The sequence below is a fragment of the Macroventuria anomochaeta genome (genome assembly GCF_010093625.1).
Source record: "Macroventuria anomochaeta strain CBS 525.71 unplaced genomic scaffold BU25scaffold_1, whole genome shotgun sequence".
Classification (NCBI taxonomy): Eukaryota; Fungi; Ascomycota; class Dothideomycetes; order Pleosporales; family Didymellaceae; genus Macroventuria; species Macroventuria anomochaeta.
In genome coordinates this window covers 1,046,926-1,065,589 of record NW_022985362.1, presented here as the reverse complement: position 1 = coordinate 1,065,589, position 18,664 = coordinate 1,046,926, and the positions used below count along the sequence as shown (strand labels likewise).

The window sequence follows — 18,664 nt, the reverse complement described above, 5'->3', positions numbered from 1 at the left end:
CAGGACCAAGGTTGGCACAAGGAGGTGGCATCTTGGGTAGTCTTCAGAAGGCCTGGCATAGGCATGCTACAACAGCTCCTCTCCCCTTTGTTTGTTTGTTTGTACTCCTTTTGTTTCTAGCATATTTGCTCTGGGCCTGAGCCCTTACCATCCCTTGTACCTCCATTGACCTTACTCTCATGTAACTAAATCTTTGCATTACCAGAGGAGCTACTGCTCCTCTTGTCTTCCATAGTCTTAGACTCAGATAGGACGTTAAACCAATCAATCAATCAACAAACCAATCAGTTGCATATCTGATCCTTGATATTTGCTCCTGGCTTAGCGTGTCGCTCTACGTTCTTGACTTTTGCATATCATACATAATCCCCACGTCACCCCACCTGTTTCTTCGCTCTTCCCTATCTCTTCATGTATTTACAACTCATCCCTAACCGGCTCTCCACCAAGATCCGGCATAGCCATAACCTTGACAACCAAACTAGTCCAGCCAGTAAAGTGCTGCGTCCTCTGCCCCTTACCCGTCTCAGGGTTGTACTGTTCCCACGCGAAGCCAGTCTCCTTCCAGCTCTCATAGACAGTGTTGACGAGGTTCTTGCGGAGATCAGTGTACAGCTGCTCGGCGCGCTTCTGGTGTGGGCCCTTGGCTTGCGCGACGTTCTGCATATGTTAGTATGGAAGATTCTGTGATATAGATATGGGGCTTACCAGGAGCTGCTGCACAGCCAAGTAGTTCATGTTCATCCAGATGGGGCCGCGCCAGTAGTCCTCGCCAGTGTGGTACAGCTCATCACTCTTGCTCAAACTCCTGAGACCATACTCGGACCACAGGTGGTCTTCATCGCCAATGAGATCGAGAACGGCGCCCAGGTGCTTGCTGTCCTTGTCGACGAGGCCGGTCAAGAAGGGGAAGAGCGAGATGTAGCCCTTGTGGCAAACGTGAGCGTTCTCCTCGTAGTCGTCAATGGTAGCGTCGCAGTAGGCCTTTTCCTTGCTAGACCAGTGCAGGTCATCGATGTTGCGGACGATGGCCTCGTCGTACTTGGCGAACTCAGCGGCATCATCCTCTTCATCAAGGTAGACAGCGATGCGCTTGATAGCACGCGTCATCATGCCCATCCAGCTGATGAGATCGACGTGCAGCTCACCCGGGTGCGGTGGCTGGGCGCGAGGGTAGTCGTCAAGGCCAGAGGTGAGGATGTGCTGAGGTGTGCGTCCCCTCCAGCGATATCCCTCCTTAGTGGAGAAAGCCTCACGGTCGTAACTCTTGATATCGCCTGCCTGTGTCTTGCGGAACCAGAAGTAGTGGCGCTTGAGCAGCGGGTAGAGCTCGCGGAGGTACTGCAATGCGGCCTCGCGGTTAGCGAGGTGCATGTAGTACGACCTTTCGTGAAGCAGCTTCTTGTTGTCCGAGTCGGTCCTTTGCGCGTCGAGCTTGTCGAGGAAGGAGTTGATGACCATGAACAGGGTCGGTGGGTTGGCGTAATGTGGGTACTGCACCTGGAATTCGGGAGGAACCTTGCTGCGAGCCTCAGGTCCGAGGATTTGTTCGCGGCCGATCCAGCCATCCTCGTCCATGAGCTTGAACCAGCTCTTGATGATGTCGAGAGTGGTGTCGACATCCCAGTCAAGGACGGGAAGCAGATGGAAGCCCTCGTCCCAAAGGAAGCCGCGAGGGAAGAAGGGTCGAGAGGGAATACTGGTGAAGAGCTCGCTGGGTCCTACGGTCTCGGCCTGGTTCCTGCTACGCGCCTCAGCAGCCTCCTCCCAGAAACCTTCGTTGTCCTCCTCGTAGGCCTCGTCGTGTGAGCGGTCGACGCGAGAGTCGCCGTAGAAGTAGCCAATACCACCGATCAAGTTCGAGAACAACGACTTGGAGAACTCGCTGTAGCGCTCCTTCAGGAAGGGTGCTTGCGGCTCGAAGACGTCGGTGAAGCGTGTCGCGAAGCCTGACGTGACAGACTTGATCTGCTCAGTGATGTCGTCGGTGGTAATCTTGGCAGGCGCAGAGCCAGACGAGAAGATGATGTCGAACGTGAAAGCACCGTCGAAGACCTTCTGGACCATGTGCATGTTGCCAGCTCCGGGCTGATGCTGGATTGTGTAGATCTGCGCAGGCGGAGGAGGGTTCTCCTGCCCGTACTTGGGCACCAGCTCGTCAATCTGGCTCTTCATGTGGGCGAAGAGGACGGCCTTGATCTGCCATAGCGCCTCATCAGGCACCTGTCCGCTGTGCACCAGCGTCCTGTCGAGCGGCTTCTCGTCGTAGCTGGGGTGGTCGAAGTGCGGGTGGTCGCCCTTGCCCTCAGTCACCCTCAGCTCAAAGTCGCCCAGCTCAGCAGTCTGGCCCTTGAAGACGACATCGCCGGGGATGCCCGTCTCGTGTCTGTTGGGATCCTGCACCTCCAAGCTGCCAAGGCCCTCGAGCGTGTTGTACCAGATGAGGGTCGTGGTTAAGTCGGGCGAGGCATCTTCGCGCGGTGTGCCCTTGATCCTGGCGCCCCAGCTGCCGCCGTGCTCGCCGCCGGGGAACTTGATGAACTCGGTGGTGATGTCGATGCGGTTGGCCGGGTCGTGGATAGTCTGGCGGCCGCCGCTGCGGACATCGTATTCGTCCCAGCCGTAGCCGTCGAGCTCGTGCTGCTCGCACGTGTGTCGGAAAGCTGCATGGCGTCAGCGCCTGCTCGTTCCGCAGGGAGGGATACATGTCTTAGGCCGCACAATAGCGGCTCATAAGTCAATGCCTGCACTCACTGTTCTGCACGCTCTGGTAGTCCTCGACCCTTGTCCACAGCAGCCCGCCCATCAGGCTCTTGGGTATGCGCGGCCTGACGCCAAAGTACAGATTCGGCCTGTACGGGCCCCAGAGCAGGCTGTCATTGCTCGCCTTTTCGATCTCTGCGACCTGCGCATTGGCGGACGGCAACTGCAATTGCAGAGCCAGCAGACACGCCAGGCCGGTCCAGAGGCTGCCATGTCGAGAGTTGCGTGCCATGTTCTGTACCACCTGCTATTCAGAGGTAAGGAATGAGGCCTCGCAGCTTTCAGTTGATGCTGGCGGGGAACGCATACGTAGCATTTGGGACGCGCGGAGCTGGGGCTGGTCTGATTGGTGGGCTGGCTGCACGCGGAAAGTGTGGCCCTGCGAGGTACAAGGGCGCCAACAACGCCCTCGCAAACAGACACGCTCGACAGTGTTGCATGGAAACGTGGGCAAAAACAAAGCTGGACTAGCATCGGGATATCATTTTGGTGGTTGTAGGCTTTGGACGTGATTCCAGAAGCAGCAAGACCTCGCCCAGGCACCGCCACAAGGTGCGTCCAGCCCGTCGATGCGGCCAGCAAAAGTGTGCGCTCTTGTGAAAGATTGTAGATTGATGGGCGCCATACCAGGATCCCACACCAGACTCCCACTTCCGCACTTGTGTCTGCCGTAGCTGGTATCTGGTGGATAAAGCGTGCCGTGCGTTTGCAGCCCTAGGTGCCCACAGCGCTGTCTCGTCGCAGCCATCCAACGGTTGGGTTCGTTGGCGGAGTCCCCTCTGGTCATGCTCCGAAGCCGCTGCAGAGGTTGTCGCAGTCGTTGCGTCCCCCCTCAGGAGTCCTTCCCCCTCCCTCGAACAAATCTACCCCCTGCTCGGTGACAACGGCCTATTGAATCCACCCTGCCTATTCATATACTGTCTAGCCTCCATCTGCTTATCCTTCCTGACCCCAAAATTCTTATCGTTCCCCGGCACCTTTGTATTCTTCGTGCTCTTGAACCCCGCGAACCCCATCACCTGCGCCATCTCCCATGTCTCGTCGTCCATGCCCTCAGGCCGGACACGCTCCTCTTTCATGACTACATCCTTGGACTCCTCCTCGTCGAACACGTCGGGCTGGGTGGCTTTGGGGGGTGCTCGCGCGGCGTTGGAGGGCGGGCCGCGTGGTCCAGGGCTGGAACGCGGTCCTGTGGGAGGGCCGCGATCGTTATTGCGCCCACGATCGTTGCGCTCTCCTCGCCCTCTGTCGCCGCGCACCCGTTCACCATCGTGCTCGTCTCGCCGAAATGGTGAGCGCGAGCGATAGCGTCCTCCATCTCTACGGCCGCCGCGGTCTTGTCGTGAACTTCGTGATCGGTTGCGGCGCTCGCTGCCTGTGTTTCGCTCGTTGTCGCGGTCGCGGCTGCCTCGTGGTTCGGGCCGGCTGTCGCGGTCGCGGTGGTGGCCGCGTGGTCTTTCCGTGTCTGACATTGTGTGGTGGTTTGTGTGTGTGGAGTATGTTGTGTTGGCGCAAGCAATCGTGCGGAGAGTGATGCAAGAGCGGACGCTACGTGAAGCTACCACATGCGGAAGGTTTGGTGAAGCGTCGATCGCGGAGCCAAGAGTGCAGTTCCGCTGTGCTACGGCGCTAGCTGTTCTATCATAAGCGTTTTGTCCAGCTCAAGTCCATGGTGTCCCTTCAGTTTCGGCATCATTGTAAGCTGCAGTATCAACCATATGCGATAAAAGTAACTTGGAATATGTGAATTAGATTGCTCTATCGAAGGCCTCCACATCCAGGGTATATCATGAAGCACTTCCGTCTAATCGTGGCTAACGCCGCCCTGATCATCACCAGTTCCAAGTCTCAGTGGTCTGTACCCCTCAGATCTCATCCTCTTCCTCATCAAAGTCATCCTCCTCGCCCATGTCGTACAGAATGCGGCCACCCTCGCCAGCACCCTCACCCTTCTGTGCATCGAAGTAGGGGAGCACAACGCCTTCGCGAGCCTGCTTCTGCTTGTCTGTAAGACCCAAGTTGAACGTCGACTCAATCTCATTGGCGGCAGCGTTGACGAGACCAGTGACCTCGTTGCTGCTGTATGCCGGAACTTGGTCAAGCAGCGTGATAAACTCCTGGCGCAGTGTACCGAATGCCATGCCGGCCAATGATGCGTTGTAGTCTGATCGGCGCGCGGCACGAAGGAAGTAGGTCTCGCTCTCCGGGCGTCCGGACTTGCGGCGGAACTCTGCTTCAATCACGATACCACGATGGTCGTTGGCGTCCAGACACTGTACGATGCCTTCAGCGCCCTGGAGCAGGCCATGAGTTGGCTCGGGCAGACTGCGCTCTCTGGCAGCTTTTGCGGCGAGGACGTGTGCAAAAGATTTGCATGTGATGACGGTGGTAGCCATGTACTTGAAGAGGTCGAGAGGCTGCGGTGCGTATGCCTTGTGTGCGTCCTGATCGGGGATCGTGTCTTGGTGGTAGACACCGACGAGGGTTGATGCGAACTCGCCCGCAACGAGATTGAACAGTGCACCCATGTCAACGTTCTTGACACTGAGAAGCTCGTACAGCGAATCAATAACAACGAGACTCTCTTTCGCCTCGCTCAGTGCTTTCCGGATGTGCTGTAGAATCTGCTCGCCGGTCTCGTCACCGTATGCCGGGACGCTGCGAACAGCAGGATGGAATCGAGTTGCTTCGAAAGACACCACAACGACATTGACGTTACGTGACAACCCGCGCCTTACCAGCTCACCGATGAGCGGCATAGCACGCTGGTTGAGGTCATCGAGGATGAGTGTAAAGGGTGATGCGTTGGTGCGGATGTTGAGGACTCTGGAGATGAGCTGCAGAGAATGGCGCTGATACTGCGCAACGTTTGTTGGTCGCGCCATGCCAGCTTTGGGTGGACGAGCTTCCGGCTTGCGCTTGCGGATTCCGCTGATGTGGTAGTTATCCTTCTTGATCCAGCGACTGCAGTCAACCGCGCGAACTGAGTTCCTCTTCTTGCTCGTGTTGAGAGGTTCGGAGGCTTCAGACAGTCTTTCCTTGCGCAGTTGAAGTAACCAGTTGGGAAGAGTGCCGTCCGCTGGGATGAGATGGTGCAGGAGATCCGGGGCCTTGAGAGCTGTGTCCCAATCAACGTCAGTGAGGTTCATATTGCGCTCGTATCTCATCGTATGTGAATATCAGTCGAAGGGAGTATCAGACGTTAATTGTGTCGAGAGGGACGCTTGGTCAACAAGAGAAGAGACGCTGTAGGAATGCACAGCGGAAGTGGCGGCAAACTGTGAAATAAACGGTGGTCGACAGCTTGCAAAATCAAGGGGCTGGGCTGTTCGGTGGCTAGAAAGTAAAAAGCCGTGCTGAGAGCCTTGAAATGATCATTGACATACCTTTGCTGCTCGAAGTGAAGGGAAAGTTTGGTGGGCGATAGATCGTAGAAATTTTGATATTGCCCCTCAGTGTGCAAGCTGATTACGCAAAGTAGGTATTATCCACAAATATCTCTCCAACAAGGCCCTAATCAACAATTTTCAAACTCTTTCAAACCAGAGTACGCAGATTGTCGATGTGGTGTTCGTTCGAGGTGAATGTTCCTTGTCTTTTTGGGTTGGTGCGTCACTAGCGCTAGCCCCCCGGAGTTAGGCAGTTGCTTCCCGCAAATGTGAACCAGCAAAGCAGACCTCACTAAACCTTCCAAGTGCAAGAGCTGGCTAAGACGTCGCGATGAGAATTACATCACACCTTGGACTGTCATGATGAGCAACGCGCCTGCCTCAGCAGCGAAGCCGCCGCGGCCGCGGTCCCCTCACTTCCCTCCACACAACGCTCCTCGCGTCTGGTTTATCACAAGAGGAGTATCGCCCATCGCGATCGCTCTGGCAAAACAGGTACTCGAACATGGCGATTACGTCGTAGCAGGCGTTATACCTGTTGAGTTTGAAAAGAGCGAGGGTCAGACCGATGACTTCAAAGCGTTCCTCGAGGAGGTGAAGAACACCGAGCGATGGCGAGAGCGCTTAAGGGTCGTTGGTCTGGATGCAAAGATTGTTGGCCAATGTCAAGCAGCTGTTGCTGAGGCTGTCGAGGCATTTGGACGCATTGATGTCTTGCTCTGCACAGCTAGCGAAGGTAAGAACAACAAGCCCTACGATTGTACTGAGCTGATGCCTGCCGCCTTATAGCTGTCATTGGGACTGTAGAAGAGCTGGCGCAAAGCAGCCGAACCATCAGCCTTGTGGATGAGATCTTTGAGATCAATTTCTTTGCCAACGTGAACATCATCAAGGCCATACTGCCCGTGATGCGGGAAAGGAAAAATGGGCACATGATCGTGATCACGGGAATCAGTAAGTTGCTCTCACATCTGAATGCAGCACTTTCGCTGACTATTTCTTAGCTGGCCACCTCGGAACCCCCGGCCTCGGCATGTACTGCTCATCGCAATGGGCTATCGAGGGCTACTGTGATGTGGGTGCTGACCGTACCCTAATCTATCTTTACTAAACTTGAAACAGAGCCTTGCCTATGAGATCGCGCCATTCAACGTCAAAATGTCCATTGTTCAAGCTAACATGGAGGTCAACGTGCTCACGAACAGGATCACTTCAGTCCCGCCCATGCAGGAATACCTTCAAGAAGAAAACCCCGCACCACTAGCACGAGAGATCTTCTCTGGCCTCCTTGACAGACTCGATGGTATCGAGAATCCACGTGCGGTAGAAGACCCAACGTCGCCAACGTATAGTACTTCTACAATGAGCCCGGACGCAACGATGGCCGAGTCGACTATAGGTGACCTGTTGAGTGCCGATACAGTCACTTCACTCTATGCGTCGTTGCCCTCTGCCCTCAAAAGTTCATTGATCGCTGAGACCGTTCATGCTCTTACCGCTATCGGCGGGCACGATAATCCGCCGGCGCGCCACATTGTCGGGTCCGAGGGCGTGACAGCGGTGAAGGAGAAGTTGATGACGACAAGTGAAGAGCTGGAGGATTTCATCGAAGTCAGCAACGCTGTCGATATCACAAAGGACTACCAGTCCGTGGAGCCTTCGGCGTTTGACTAGGTGCAATCGGGCACACGGCTTCCTTGTACGGGCAATTGTATGCGACTCAAAACAAGCGATTGTCATGCTGGAGACACAGCGACTTCGAGCCCCTACAACTACATACAAGGGCTGCTTCACGTCTCTCTAAGATTGCTTTGTGATGGTTAGGGCGCGACACAGCGCAGTGTGCCTGCGATTGGCACCCGCTCAACTCCGTTTTGCGCTCAGAGGCAAGACACACCGACCGCACCTTCATCAAGGAAGCCGCACACGCCAGATTGGGTACCCGGATGAACCCGAGCATGGCAACTCTTTTTGAGCTTGCCCACAGCAGGTTCCTCCGATCGCGCTTTGCGACTCTTCACTTGCTGCAAATTTTCTCGACGCGCTCAGCAAAGCCCTACCTTCACTGCAGCCGCTTCTTGGAGGCTCCTAACGCACCCCGACTGCTACATAATCTCGCAAAATCTCCCTCTATTCTTTTCACTCATCCTCTTTCAACTTTTAGCAACTCTACCGACTCCTACTCCGTCTGTGCGAACCAGCCATGTACGCCTCTCGCATCTCCAAGGCTGTCGTCTGCCTCTTGGCCTCCGCCATTGCCGCTTCTCCTCACGATCAGATGGTGAACAATGAGTTCATCCGCGATGTTGGTGTCCTCTACCCCAACAGCAACTTCACGGGCGACCCTTTCTTCCTGGTTCAGCACAAGAAGGCGCCCAGGTGTGAGACCAACAGTCGGTTAGTACCTTTAGCCTCTTATACACTATGATTTTGCTCACGGACTACAGTGGTGCCGCTCTTGGCTCAGCTCAGATTTGTGTTCCATCCACATGCGTCTTTTACAAGGTAAGCGTTCTCATTCAACATTTCAGGATTAACAAAACTAACACATCTCACAGAGCAAGGACTGCACTTTGTCCGAACCCGGCAACGACTACTACTTCCACGGTCCAGTCGATATCGACAACCTCCAGGCCCTTCCCGACATCGCCTGCGATTCATACTTGTGCGGCCCGGTCGAGGAGATGGCCGAAATGATCGGCAACACCGCCAGTGCTTTTGCCAACTCTGAGGGTGGGCACTGGGGCGTCGTTGGTCGTTTCTAGTGAGTACCGCCACTGTCGCTATTTTGAGACACCTCACTGACCTTTACCCAGATGCTGGCACCAGCTGCTCCGGAACACGCGCTCGTGGTTCGAGCTTGGTTCTCACATTAGGTGACTTTCACAGACGGCAAAAATACAAAAGCGATGTGATATATTGTGGGAGATAAGAGAAGGATTCCCATGACATGTATAGACTGGATGACGAAGAGTTTGGTGTTTCAAAATGTGGCGGCGTGAGGCCGCTGGCAGAATACGATGGAATACTGCGCTGAGTTGCTATCTAGCTAGGAGAGGACGACTATATACCTGACCTGTAACACACTAGACTAGGGTAGTTTGCTACGAATATAGTCGGACCTTGTACGGACCAATTGATACCGCAACACAAAAAAGTCTTGTTAGCTGTAGACCATTAATCCTAACATAACGCTGCCTTCCGACAGGGAGATTTTTACAACACTTCGTCCACCCGCCAGCACATCTTCTTAAACATCGAATCTTTCCACACCCGCAACACATCGTGTGCCATGGCATGATCCCTGCGGAAAGCGACCATCCAGTGGAATGACTCTGTCATGCGGCCTATGGTCTCTGCCGAAAACAGGACGCGTTGCTCATTGCCAGCTTCCTAGACCGTACGCACGGTACAATTTATCATCTGTTGTGGAGCAGTATCGGTGGTCACCTCGTCTAGCATCCTAGCGCTGGGTTTGGCAGCTTCCAACAAGTTTATAACAAGTTCTTCAATGTGCTCGCGTTCACAGTTCTCTAGCCATAGGACGTCGGCGTTCTCACCAGTCTCATCTTCCCGCTGGTGGTCCTCGGTCACTGTTCCCTAGTCGACGGTCCCACCTTCCAGCTTTTCTCAGCCACCCAGGCCTTCATCTGCCTCGTCGTCTGAATATGTGACGTGGTTGGGATCGTTGGACTGCCACAGCTTACGACGGCAGACAGGGCATTTGTCAGTGTTCTTGTTGTCAGAACATACCCAGTCTAACAAGCACTTCATACCGAAGATATGCTGGCAGGACAGCTGTCCCACTAAGCAAGCTGCGACATGCTTGACGTCGAAGCGTTCAAGGCAGATATCGCAGGTGTCAATCTCGTCGATGTAGTAATGACAGAAACCTGATAGTGATGGTATACAATTGGTCGTAGTGATCTTAGTTGCAAGCGTTTCGGGAAGGTTGAGCGCTGCGGTTTTGTGAACGTAGGTGAGACAAGATTCTTGGAGTCTTTATACGATATATGCCCTTGTGTTGGTATTCGTTTCACTCTCTCGACCTTGCCTGTATGGTGAGTCAACAATGATCATGAGCGCCTTCCGCCTTCGAACATTCATCGACGAGAAAAAAGTTCCAGCTTCATGGTTCTTCTCTAGTCAGCTGATTTGCGGGAATATATTGACTGGAAGGGAGACATGGAAGCGTTACCTCTACTAGACCAATGTGCTAGCAAGATACGCATGAAGACCTTGAGCAACTGTACTTCATTTGGAGCATCGTAATCGACCTCTTTCACAACCAGGTGTTGCAACAGCGCTACCATTTGGCTTGCACTTTCGAATTCGACGTCCTCAATTCACCTTGGGATATTAGCAGAGACTTCGCTAACCTGATCTGGATTCACCTCTTGTGCGGTGTTGTCAGTGTATACATTTCTTCGCATTTCGATGGTTAGCCTGAAATGATTGCTTCGGACAGTTCTCATCGCAGACGTGCTTGCGGGTGTTGGGGCCGAGGAAGTGGAGGAGCTTCTAGGTCGAATGGCTCGAGGTAGATGTCGCATGTATCGATGGGCTGATCTGGTTGGCGATGAAATCATCTCGAGAGGGTAGTGGTGTCGTGGTCATGATGGGCTGGAATACAGGTAAGGTAACTTGCTTGACTTGGGTTGTTGTGTGAAGGTCGAGTGGCGCGGGATCCGCAAAAGTTGCAGGGTCTCATGTTTTGCGTTCACCTTCAACACTCATCTCAACAAATCCTTGCGTTTACTCACTTAGACGGGGTACCAATTACGGAAAATTAGAACAAGGGTTTTTAAGATTCAACGACATGAGGACCAGGACCAGAATCAAAAACACTAGCTACTCAAGTCCGCAACCATTACACCTTCCAATCGAGAATCATCGTGAGTCCTGACATGTACCTTCATGAAGAGAGGAAAGAAAGACAGCGTTGTCTCACTCCACTCTCATACCAGCGGCTTCACCAACATGAATCAACGGCGCTACTGGGTGCTGTTCGCGCCTGAAACCAACCTTGACTCGACCAATGCGCGACATCTTGTCTTCGAACTTGGTTTCCATGCGCAGCACCGTCTCTCTGTACATAGTCGCGGTGGTCCAATCGTACGAGCAGCCCACGATGCGCTTCATGCCGCCCTCTGACCCCGCCATAAGGAAACAAGTTGGTGGACGGGTGGCCTGGAAGAGGGTTACTGTCATGTTGCCTGTTCGTTGTTAGCATATCTTTCATTCAAGAGGAGAGAGGGGGTGGGGCGGTAAAATTACTTACCAGTGTCAACCAATGTGAACAGTCTCTGCTCTCCGGGTCCAGCGTGCTTGCACCTCTCGACCAGCGCCTTGATCTCCCGATCCGTGGTGGGATCATCAGGCACACACTCGTTGTGCTCGTTCCTGTGATGTCTCGAAAGTGGGCTTGCATACGGCGTCCACCTCAGCCGGCCTAGCCTGCCACCAAAGATCTGTGCTTCGATGGTCTCGATAGGCATGTACCCCTCAAAGCCAAACAGCCAGCACTGCTGATCCCAGAACTTGCCGAGGTAGAGCATGCGCAGCAGCCAAGGTGAGAGGAACATGAGGAAGAGAGAGTAGATGATGAGGAAGACACCGGCACCTTGAGTGGGTGACAGTCCTTGGCCGGGGCCGGCAGGGTTTGGTATAGCAACGAGCACGATACCGATAAGGAAGGTAACACCACCAAGTCGCAGCAACTTCTCCGCGATGTATCGCTTCCAGGATGGACGACGCGTATTAGCTACGGGGGTGAAAGACTTCCAGCGCACATTGGCGGCGCGACAGCCGTCAAGGATAACGCTGTCGTCCTGGCCAATGCCAGAAATCTCAACCCCTTCAGGTAGAATTTCCCAAAGCTTGGAACCAAAAGCGTCATCCAATGAGTGCCAAGGTTGATTCGGGGTCCTAGGGAGTACGCAGATAAGGCGCTCTAAGAGCTGGTCGCTGCCGTTTGCCATGGAAAGGCTGCGTGGATTAGCCAAAGCCACAGCCGAAAAGGTAAGGTCATGATCTTACCGTGCGAAAGCTTGAAAGGCAGTGTCTGTAGGATCAATCTTTGGTCGAGTGCGCAGCAGGCCCATGAGAGCGTAGCTGTGGTCTCCACGAAGATACTCGTTAGTATCTCGTTTCTGGAGACATTCCAGCGCAAGCGTGACCAGCTCGAGCTGAGTCAAAATGAGACTACCCTCGTAGTGGTCTATGAGCTATAAGAATCAGCAACTGACCCGAGCAAAGCGGAGAAAAGACTAACCTGGCGTGCGGTGTGAGCATCTTCTTTCCACACCTTGGCTGCGAACTGGTTCTTCGGAACGCGCAATGGCTGCATGAGATCACCGCCGCGCTGATAGACTTTGATCTCCTTGCCCGCGGGTGCGAGCAAAACCTCTGGGAAAGTCCAAATGCGTTTGCCCCATTGCTGTAGCATAAGGTCCGTGGTGCTGATGTCCTGTCTGTCATTTGGGGGTTGTCCGACAGCAATGACCAGGGACTGAGCACCCCGAATCACATCGCAGATTCGATAGACCTGAGTGATATCAGTAGAGCTCTAACGAGATGTAGTCAAACTTACGTCTTCTTGAAGTTGATCCGAATCTGGCATACAAGAGCAACCAACCCAGTACGCCATCACGCCAGCATTACGAGCAGCCGCATCAGCCATCTGATGGAGTGCCATGAGGTCCTCGCTGCTCTGAAACTGCTCTGCCGTATATGCAATGAATACATAAGCCAAGTTGCGCTCGGACTTGTACTGCGTGATCCACTCTTCTACGTTCATAATCAAAGCCGGCTCGCCTGGCTCTCGTAGAAAGCAGAGGTATCGAGGACGCAAGACGCGCTCAGCGACTGGGTTCGCATCCCTGCAGCCTCTCGGACTGTCCAGTTCCATGGCGTTGCGTGTTACTTTGGGGTAGCCATAGTACCTGTAAGGCACCGGGTCGTAACAGCCACCGTTTCGAGGAGGAATTGAAGCAGAGCTCGGGCTAGATATCTAGGTTCTGGTCAGACCAGAAGATCAGTGAATGTATGCACTACAACATACCACAAAAGTGATTGCGATAGACGTGATGAACCATTTGAGGCAGAGCATGGGCATGTCTGGTAGCTTGTGAGCATGTCAGTATCGTAGCCGACGAGACATCTTACCTTCACTAGTGGGTTTACCATCATTATTGTTAGGATCCACATGGTTGAACGGCCAGTTTGCCAACCTCAGATACACCGGCGCGATCGTTCGGATGAACGTACGACGATACGTGGACGTGATGTCGTTGTCATAGATTTCATCGATAGCTTGAACGACCAGCTTAGATATCTTGCCGTCCCATGATGAGATGTAGCCTAAGGTATTCAGCTGTAGAACTCCGGTGCACATATACTATACTCACGATCATCGTAGTCGCCCACCCACTCGCGCTCGAAGACATCCCGGTGACGATGTTTTGCGAGCTTCTGGTAACCAAAACCAGGCTTGCCTATTGTCGTCAGTCTGGGGATTTACGACCGATATCTGGCGGACTTACGATATGCGTTCGGAAACCCCCATTTCCATGATGTATACGGGTCAAACAAATGCCTGTTGCCTTTCACCTCCATCGGAGCGTACTTCAATTTTTTGTCAGCGTTGAACCTTATCGCTTGGGTGACCACAGGTACCGTACTGGAGTATAAGGCTTCTCATGAGTTGAGACTTCCTCGACCGACATTCCCACCTCGTTACGGACCATGTTCTCAAGGAAATACCGTTACTTAACGGAGGCAAGAGCACAGTTGGGCTAGTGGGTTTGGTTTGGGGGTATATTGAGCCGATTGGAATGGATAAGTGTTCGTTGTCTCCTATGCAAGTCGAGTTAGGGAGTGACAGATAAACAAGAGACTGATGCATACCTGAACAGAGAGGATTGGCTGAGGTTTATAGATAGGGTTTGGTGCCGCAAAGGGTTGCGGCTGAGCAAGGACCGGGTTCGGTGCGAATGGAGAGCCTGGAATGAAACCACCACCGTGTACTGGTGGGCCCTGAGCGACCACTGGGCCTGTTGGGTACGTAGAGCTTAAAACAAAGCCCCCACCGTGTGCTTGTTGGTACTAAAGATGTTTTAGTATTCACAATCCGGTCGATGGGACAAGCAACGAACTGGTAGATGTGAGTTGCCCTGTACAAATGCACTGCCGTTAGGAATATAGCCACCGCCGTGTGGAGAAGGTGCAGCGTGTGCCTAAGTAATATCAGAGACTGAAATGCCTGAAGATAGCATACGCAGACGTACCATTCAAACCGAAGACATGGACCTCTTAGATAGAGAAGATATGCGAGCTGAAGCTGACTTAACTGTGTCCGTGAGATAGAGGGTGCTGCAACCTTAATATGCTTTGCGGTCAAGCATTAGCAAGTGTCACAAGAGTAGCTACTCTGAACGCCAACAATGCAGGTTCGTTTCGATCCTGGCGCCTGTGTATATCGCTTGTGGCTGATCTTGGGATACCTTCTCGAGGATCTAATTTAGCGGACCTCGACCGCTCCAAATTACCAATTGGGCTATTGTGGTTTCGGCACCTGCCATCTGATCATGTCCTTGTCGAAGGCTACATCCATGTCACCAGAAGCCTCTTCCAGCCTCAGCCACGAGCTTTTATTTGTGTATTCCTCCGCCGTGAGCCACGCATGGTACCAAAGTCAACCACAACGAGCTTCAGTAATTACTGTTAGACTCCTTTATCATGTGGAAGCTTATTGCAACGGCCAAATGTGAGTAGTGTTGCGCCCCCTCCCCCCTCCCGGTGTACAAAACAGCCATGTCACACGGCCAGGGACAGCCATGATTGGATGTAGCTAATATTGGGAAGCGCTGAAAATTGCAGAACCGAGGGCTGGGGTAAAACTCGCTTATCCTTGTACGTGGTTCGGCCCCCAAGTGTCGCTGGTCAGTTCGCAGTTCACCCTCCACATGGGTCTCTTGGTTCCTTCCTCGGCTACAACCGAACGACAGCAGCTACCAGTCAATCGCGTCTGGTGTCCGTGTCAGCCTCTGCCCGAGATTCGTCATGTTCAAAGCAGCTGCGTCGTTCGGGTACAGCATCCGAGATTTTGCACGCTCTTCGGTAAGTGCAGCTGGTGTGTGCAATAGCTGGTCTCAGCCTCGTGAACGGTATTGACGTGTTGACTGTGATTAACGTTACAGATCTTTGGCTTGCATTCCTGGAGATGCGTACGAGGGTCCCTGTCGACGCACACCAGTTTGTTCTCTCATTGGCCGAAGGCATTTCGCTTTCTCGCGTTCGCGACCCAGAATTTGGGGGCTGAAGGGTGTTGCACATGGGCCTAACGTGAAGTTGCACATGGGCCTAACGTGAAGTTGCACATGGGCCTAACGTGAAGTGCGCGCAGATTAGTATCTTGGCTTTTTCAGCCTCGCGCCACAACCTCCTTTTGAAAACCTGAAGCGCCAACGTCTCCACCGAGTTGTACGCGAGGTCAGAATAGACTACCCTTGGTTCAGCTCGCATGTTTGCAGTCTGCTTTGGGGTCAGAGCTGAAAATGATGAACTGACCCTCGCTGCGAGGTGTGTCAGGAGGCGATTTTCAATATTGTCGCTTCAGCCATCATGCAGGAGCGCATTAGCTTGAGAGTACGCGAGTATAGGCGAATATTTGAACTTAAACCATGAAATGCATATGGTCAGTATATATGTGGATGACTATAGGTATCAGTACTCTCTGATAGACCTACTATTGTAGCATTGCCCCCACCACTGCCAAAGGCGATCTGATCCATAGCAGAAATGGCTGCATTCCGAAGTTTGACGGCAGATCACAAACCGCTCAATGATTTTAAGCTTGCAGTTCCCAAAGCTCACCGTCCAAAGTCGGTTGATGCGAAGAACGACGTCGCCGGTTCTGGATTGCCTATACACATTTTTGAATGGTCGCAGAGTAGTCAAGATGGAACAGAGAATAGCAACATCAGGTCTCTTTCCGATTTGGAGGCGTTGGACCCGGCAACCGTCCGAGTGATGTAAGTACTACATCGACAGCACATCGCGCAACGCTGATCCTCGTAGATTTGCTCCACGAGACATTCCTGCTCCAGAGACTGTAGAGGGGCTGGCAAGATTGTTTGAGAGGTTCAAGATCCCCAGCGCCTTTGTCGCCGAGAGTATGCAAAACATTTCCCAGTCTTTTGCAGCACAGAAGGACATTGACGGTACATTATACGTCTGGTTCCACTTCCTCTGCAAAACAGTCTCCATTCAAGGAAGTCGGATAGTCCATCAGCAAAAAGTCGCACAAGGCGACAATGACGACGAACAAGCGCGTATCAACGCACAGAACCAGAGCCAGGCGGACTTCGACTGGCTAAAACCTGGATTTGTTCTCAAAGTGAGAAAGCCGCAAGGTACGCTGAGGCTGCCGAGTCGCACAAGGACTTCGAGTAGTGATGCGACCATGTCTGCCGCTACCGCAGAGTCATCAGTTGAGTTGTTCTGCTTCGGCGCACCAGAATCATTGGGTGACCGGTTCCGTAAGCTAAAAAATGTTGCAATCTGCGACGACCTTGTGCAAGATCCGTACGTTCTGCTGGAAGTGGTATTGGAAGAGATGTACAAAGTACTTGATCAGACCGGTTGGGCGATATCTCATGTCTTCGGTGAAATAGAGATAGTAAGTCCATCATGAAGGTGTTTGTTCATTGGGGAAGGCTTGACATTGCATCAGAAGACCCTAGAGTTGGCGACGACACCTGGAAAAGCCAATCAGTTGCCTCGAGACCATTTCACCGGTCTGCACAATCTCGCCAAGCACATCACTTACCTGCGTGAGAACTGCGATTCTGCACTTGCAACGCTTTCAGGCCTGCGCCATCACCACACAGCTGTGATTGGCGACCATCCCGAACCAGCTCAAGAGTTCACGCGACAGGCCCTCGAATATCGCAAAACTCTCTTTCAATCCACGCAACGCCGGCTGGCAAGCTTGGACAAGCGCATGGCGAACATCATCCAGCTCTCCTTCCATCTCGTGACCGTGGGTGACAGCCGAATCATGCAATCCGAGAATCAGAGCATGAAGACCATCGCAGTCATGACTCTGATCTTCATGCCTTTGAGCACCGTCGCTGGCATCTTCGGGACGCAGTTCATGAAGCTAGATGAAGACGCGCCGTGGCACATACGCGTATCGCAGGACTTCTGGCTACTGTGGGTAATCGCGGTGCCGTTGACTGTCATCGTGGTTGTGATTTGGCGCGTATGGTACTACGACGCGAGAGGACGTCTGGTCGATGAATTGCCGCCGCGAGGGAAGGGCGAGCGTGGGTGGTTGGGATGGAAGACGATGGTGGGAACGAGGAGAAAGTATAACGTCGTGCGCACTGACTACGAGAAGGCCTACGATGCAGGAGCAACAGTAGCCTCAACTTGAACACCACAATCGATCTTCTTCAATCACTGATGCTGAGATCGATCCCTACTCCATAAACTTCGTCCATTTTCAATGCTACATTGGCGTCTACCTGTTTGTTGCCAAATACGAGCTTACAGACCAGCTCTCCATATGTGCCTCCTCACACGTCTCACACCCGATCGCTTCGCAGAGTGTTCTTCATCATTTGCTTTAGAGACATCTTGTTGTCTCACATAAATCTTCTGATCACCAGGACAAGGACGCTCATATGTGTTTTGTCACCAGCAATGAGCATGGAGGCGAGCACTCAGGATGCGCCTTCTCACAAAATCCTAGCCGCCAGCTAGCATATCACAGCAGCTGCGAGAGACTACCTGCCGATACATGATCACAACGACACATCCAATTCAACTAACTCATCTCATATCGATTTTCATACAGCACAACGCATCGATACTCTCATTCATTCGCACACGACTCCAACTAACAACACCCAACTTATCTAGCTCATCGTACAGCTCAACCGGAAAAATGCCACAAATACGGTCTTTCTCCATGCCAACAAGTCCATCCAATCACTCTCTCATCCTTGAAGAGACGATCACAGCCAGTACCTCAGGACAGACCCAACGCACAAACATGCAAGCTCCCACCCTCCAAGCAATCACCACCGCTCTAGCGCTCGTGAACTCTCTACCGACACCAACGGAATCACACGCAAGCCAATTCGATGAAGAACTAAGCGAGGCCTTCAATCTCGACTTCACTCTACCACCCCTCGCCCCCCTCGGGTTACCCAACTTCTCTCAGCGTGCGCCAGACTCACCGCCCTCCTCCGTCTCGCTTGACGACCCTCCCCAAGATTCACCACCCGAGTACGTCCCCATGCGCGACGCACCTCCTCAAACATCATCACACGCCGCACTCTCGGCCGAGGAGGACAGGCTGTTCCTGACGCGCTTTTGGCGAAACGTGCAAAGGAGGCAATGGGCCCGGGGAACCCGCGATGCAGCCCTCGAGCCCACACCATCTGGATCCGAGTCCTCATCGTCGTCTTCATCTGAGCTTTGGTCCGAGCCTTAGGAGCGCA

General features: G+C 53.2%; 8 protein-coding genes across 8 annotated transcripts; 4 read left to right on the top strand and 4 right to left on the bottom strand.

The window, feature by feature from the left end:
- Positions 1 to 313: 313 nt before the first annotated feature.
- Positions 314 to 3,310, bottom strand: BU25DRAFT_8489 (glycoside hydrolase family 63 protein). Its single transcript, XM_033700232.1, has 3 exons — positions 2,755 to 3,310; positions 709 to 2,663; positions 314 to 660 (listed from the first exon to the last, which is right to left on the bottom strand). Exons 1-3 carry the CDS (start codon positions 2,993 to 2,995, stop codon positions 418 to 420), a joined length of 2,439 nt encoding a protein of 812 aa, XP_033567739.1. The 5' UTR covers positions 2,996 to 3,310; the 3' UTR covers positions 314 to 417.
- Positions 3,311 to 3,644: 334 nt separating this feature from the next.
- On the bottom strand, positions 3,645 to 3,842 carry BU25DRAFT_304242 (uncharacterized protein; the record flags this gene model as incomplete). The annotated part of the gene is made up of 1 exon (XM_033699461.1): positions 3,645 to 3,842. A coding segment is annotated over one exon (198 nt), but the record flags the coding sequence as incomplete, so codon positions are not given.
- Positions 3,843 to 4,628: 786 nt separating this feature from the next.
- On the bottom strand, positions 4,629 to 5,912 carry BU25DRAFT_416740 (uncharacterized protein; the record flags this gene model as incomplete). Its single annotated transcript, XM_033699901.1, has 1 exon — positions 4,629 to 5,912. The coding sequence occupies one exon, from the start codon at positions 5,910 to 5,912 to the stop codon at positions 4,629 to 4,631; it is 1,284 nt and encodes a 427-aa protein (XP_033567737.1).
- Positions 5,913 to 6,515: 603 nt separating this feature from the next.
- Positions 6,516 to 7,983, top strand: BU25DRAFT_381024 (short chain dehydrogenase/reductase family protein-like protein; the record flags this gene model as incomplete). The annotated part of the gene is made up of 4 exons (XM_033699648.1): positions 6,516 to 6,888; positions 6,942 to 7,106; positions 7,157 to 7,227; positions 7,275 to 7,983. The coding sequence occupies 4 exons, from the start codon at positions 6,516 to 6,518 to the stop codon at positions 7,824 to 7,826; spliced, it is 1,161 nt and encodes a 386-aa protein (XP_033567736.1). The 3' UTR covers positions 7,827 to 7,983.
- Positions 7,984 to 8,298: 315 nt separating this feature from the next.
- Positions 8,299 to 9,244, top strand: BU25DRAFT_486614 (uncharacterized protein). Its single transcript, XM_033700175.1, has 4 exons — positions 8,299 to 8,549; positions 8,600 to 8,657; positions 8,711 to 8,916; positions 8,969 to 9,244. Coding segments are annotated over exons 1-4 (459 nt in total). The 5' UTR covers positions 8,299 to 8,355; the 3' UTR covers positions 8,970 to 9,244.
- A 1,855-nt stretch (positions 9,245 to 11,099) lies between these two features.
- BU25DRAFT_427050 (uncharacterized protein) lies at positions 11,100 to 13,769 on the bottom strand (the record flags this gene model as incomplete). Its single annotated transcript, XM_033699955.1, has 9 exons — positions 11,100 to 11,368; positions 11,434 to 12,140; positions 12,192 to 12,379; positions 12,427 to 12,699; positions 12,745 to 13,164; positions 13,216 to 13,271; positions 13,320 to 13,514; positions 13,562 to 13,648; positions 13,697 to 13,769. 9 exons carry the CDS (start codon positions 13,767 to 13,769, stop codon positions 11,100 to 11,102), a joined length of 2,268 nt encoding a protein of 755 aa, XP_033567734.1.
- Positions 13,770 to 15,769: 2,000 nt separating this feature from the next.
- On the top strand, positions 15,770 to 17,677 carry BU25DRAFT_486612 (uncharacterized protein). The gene is made up of 3 exons (XM_033700174.1): positions 15,770 to 16,186; positions 16,233 to 16,833; positions 16,888 to 17,677. Exons 1-3 carry the CDS (start codon positions 15,954 to 15,956, stop codon positions 17,590 to 17,592), a joined length of 1,539 nt encoding a protein of 512 aa, XP_033567733.1. The 5' UTR covers positions 15,770 to 15,953; the 3' UTR covers positions 17,593 to 17,677.
- Positions 17,678 to 18,129: 452 nt separating this feature from the next.
- BU25DRAFT_486611 (uncharacterized protein) lies at positions 18,130 to 18,657 on the top strand (the record flags this gene model as incomplete). Its single annotated transcript, XM_033700173.1, has 1 exon — positions 18,130 to 18,657. The coding sequence occupies one exon, from the start codon at positions 18,130 to 18,132 to the stop codon at positions 18,655 to 18,657; it is 528 nt and encodes a 175-aa protein (XP_033567732.1).
- Between the last annotated feature and the right edge of the window lie 7 nt (positions 18,658 to 18,664).

Bases quoted from the DNA above. Each gene is read 5' to 3' on its own strand.
- BU25DRAFT_8489 (XM_033700232.1), bottom strand. From the start codon at position 2,995: ATGGCACGCAACTCTCGACATGGCAGCCTCTGGACCGGCCTGGCGTGT. The intron at 2,664-2,754 runs GTGAGTGCAGGC...GACGCCATGCAG, and splicing joins CTACCAGAGCGTGCAGAACA to CTTTCCGACACACGTGCGAG. The intron at 661-708 runs GTAAGCCCCATA...TAACATATGCAG, and splicing joins TGGCTGTGCAGCAGCTCCTG to AACGTCGCGCAAGCCAAGGG.
- BU25DRAFT_486614 (XM_033700175.1), top strand. From the start codon at position 8,356: ATGTACGCCTCTCGCATCTCCAAGGCTGTCGTCTGCCTCTTGGCCTCC. The intron at 8,550-8,599 runs GTTAGTACCTTT...CACGGACTACAG, and splicing joins AGGTGTGAGACCAACAGTCG to TGGTGCCGCTCTTGGCTCAG. The intron at 8,658-8,710 runs GTAAGCGTTCTC...CACATCTCACAG, and splicing joins CCACATGCGTCTTTTACAAG to AGCAAGGACTGCACTTTGTC.
- BU25DRAFT_486612 (XM_033700174.1), top strand. From the start codon at position 15,954: ATGGCTGCATTCCGAAGTTTGACGGCAGATCACAAACCGCTCAATGAT. The intron at 16,187-16,232 runs GTAAGTACTACA...TGATCCTCGTAG, and splicing joins CCGGCAACCGTCCGAGTGAT to ATTTGCTCCACGAGACATTC. The intron at 16,834-16,887 runs GTAAGTCCATCA...ACATTGCATCAG, and splicing joins TCTTCGGTGAAATAGAGATA to AAGACCCTAGAGTTGGCGAC.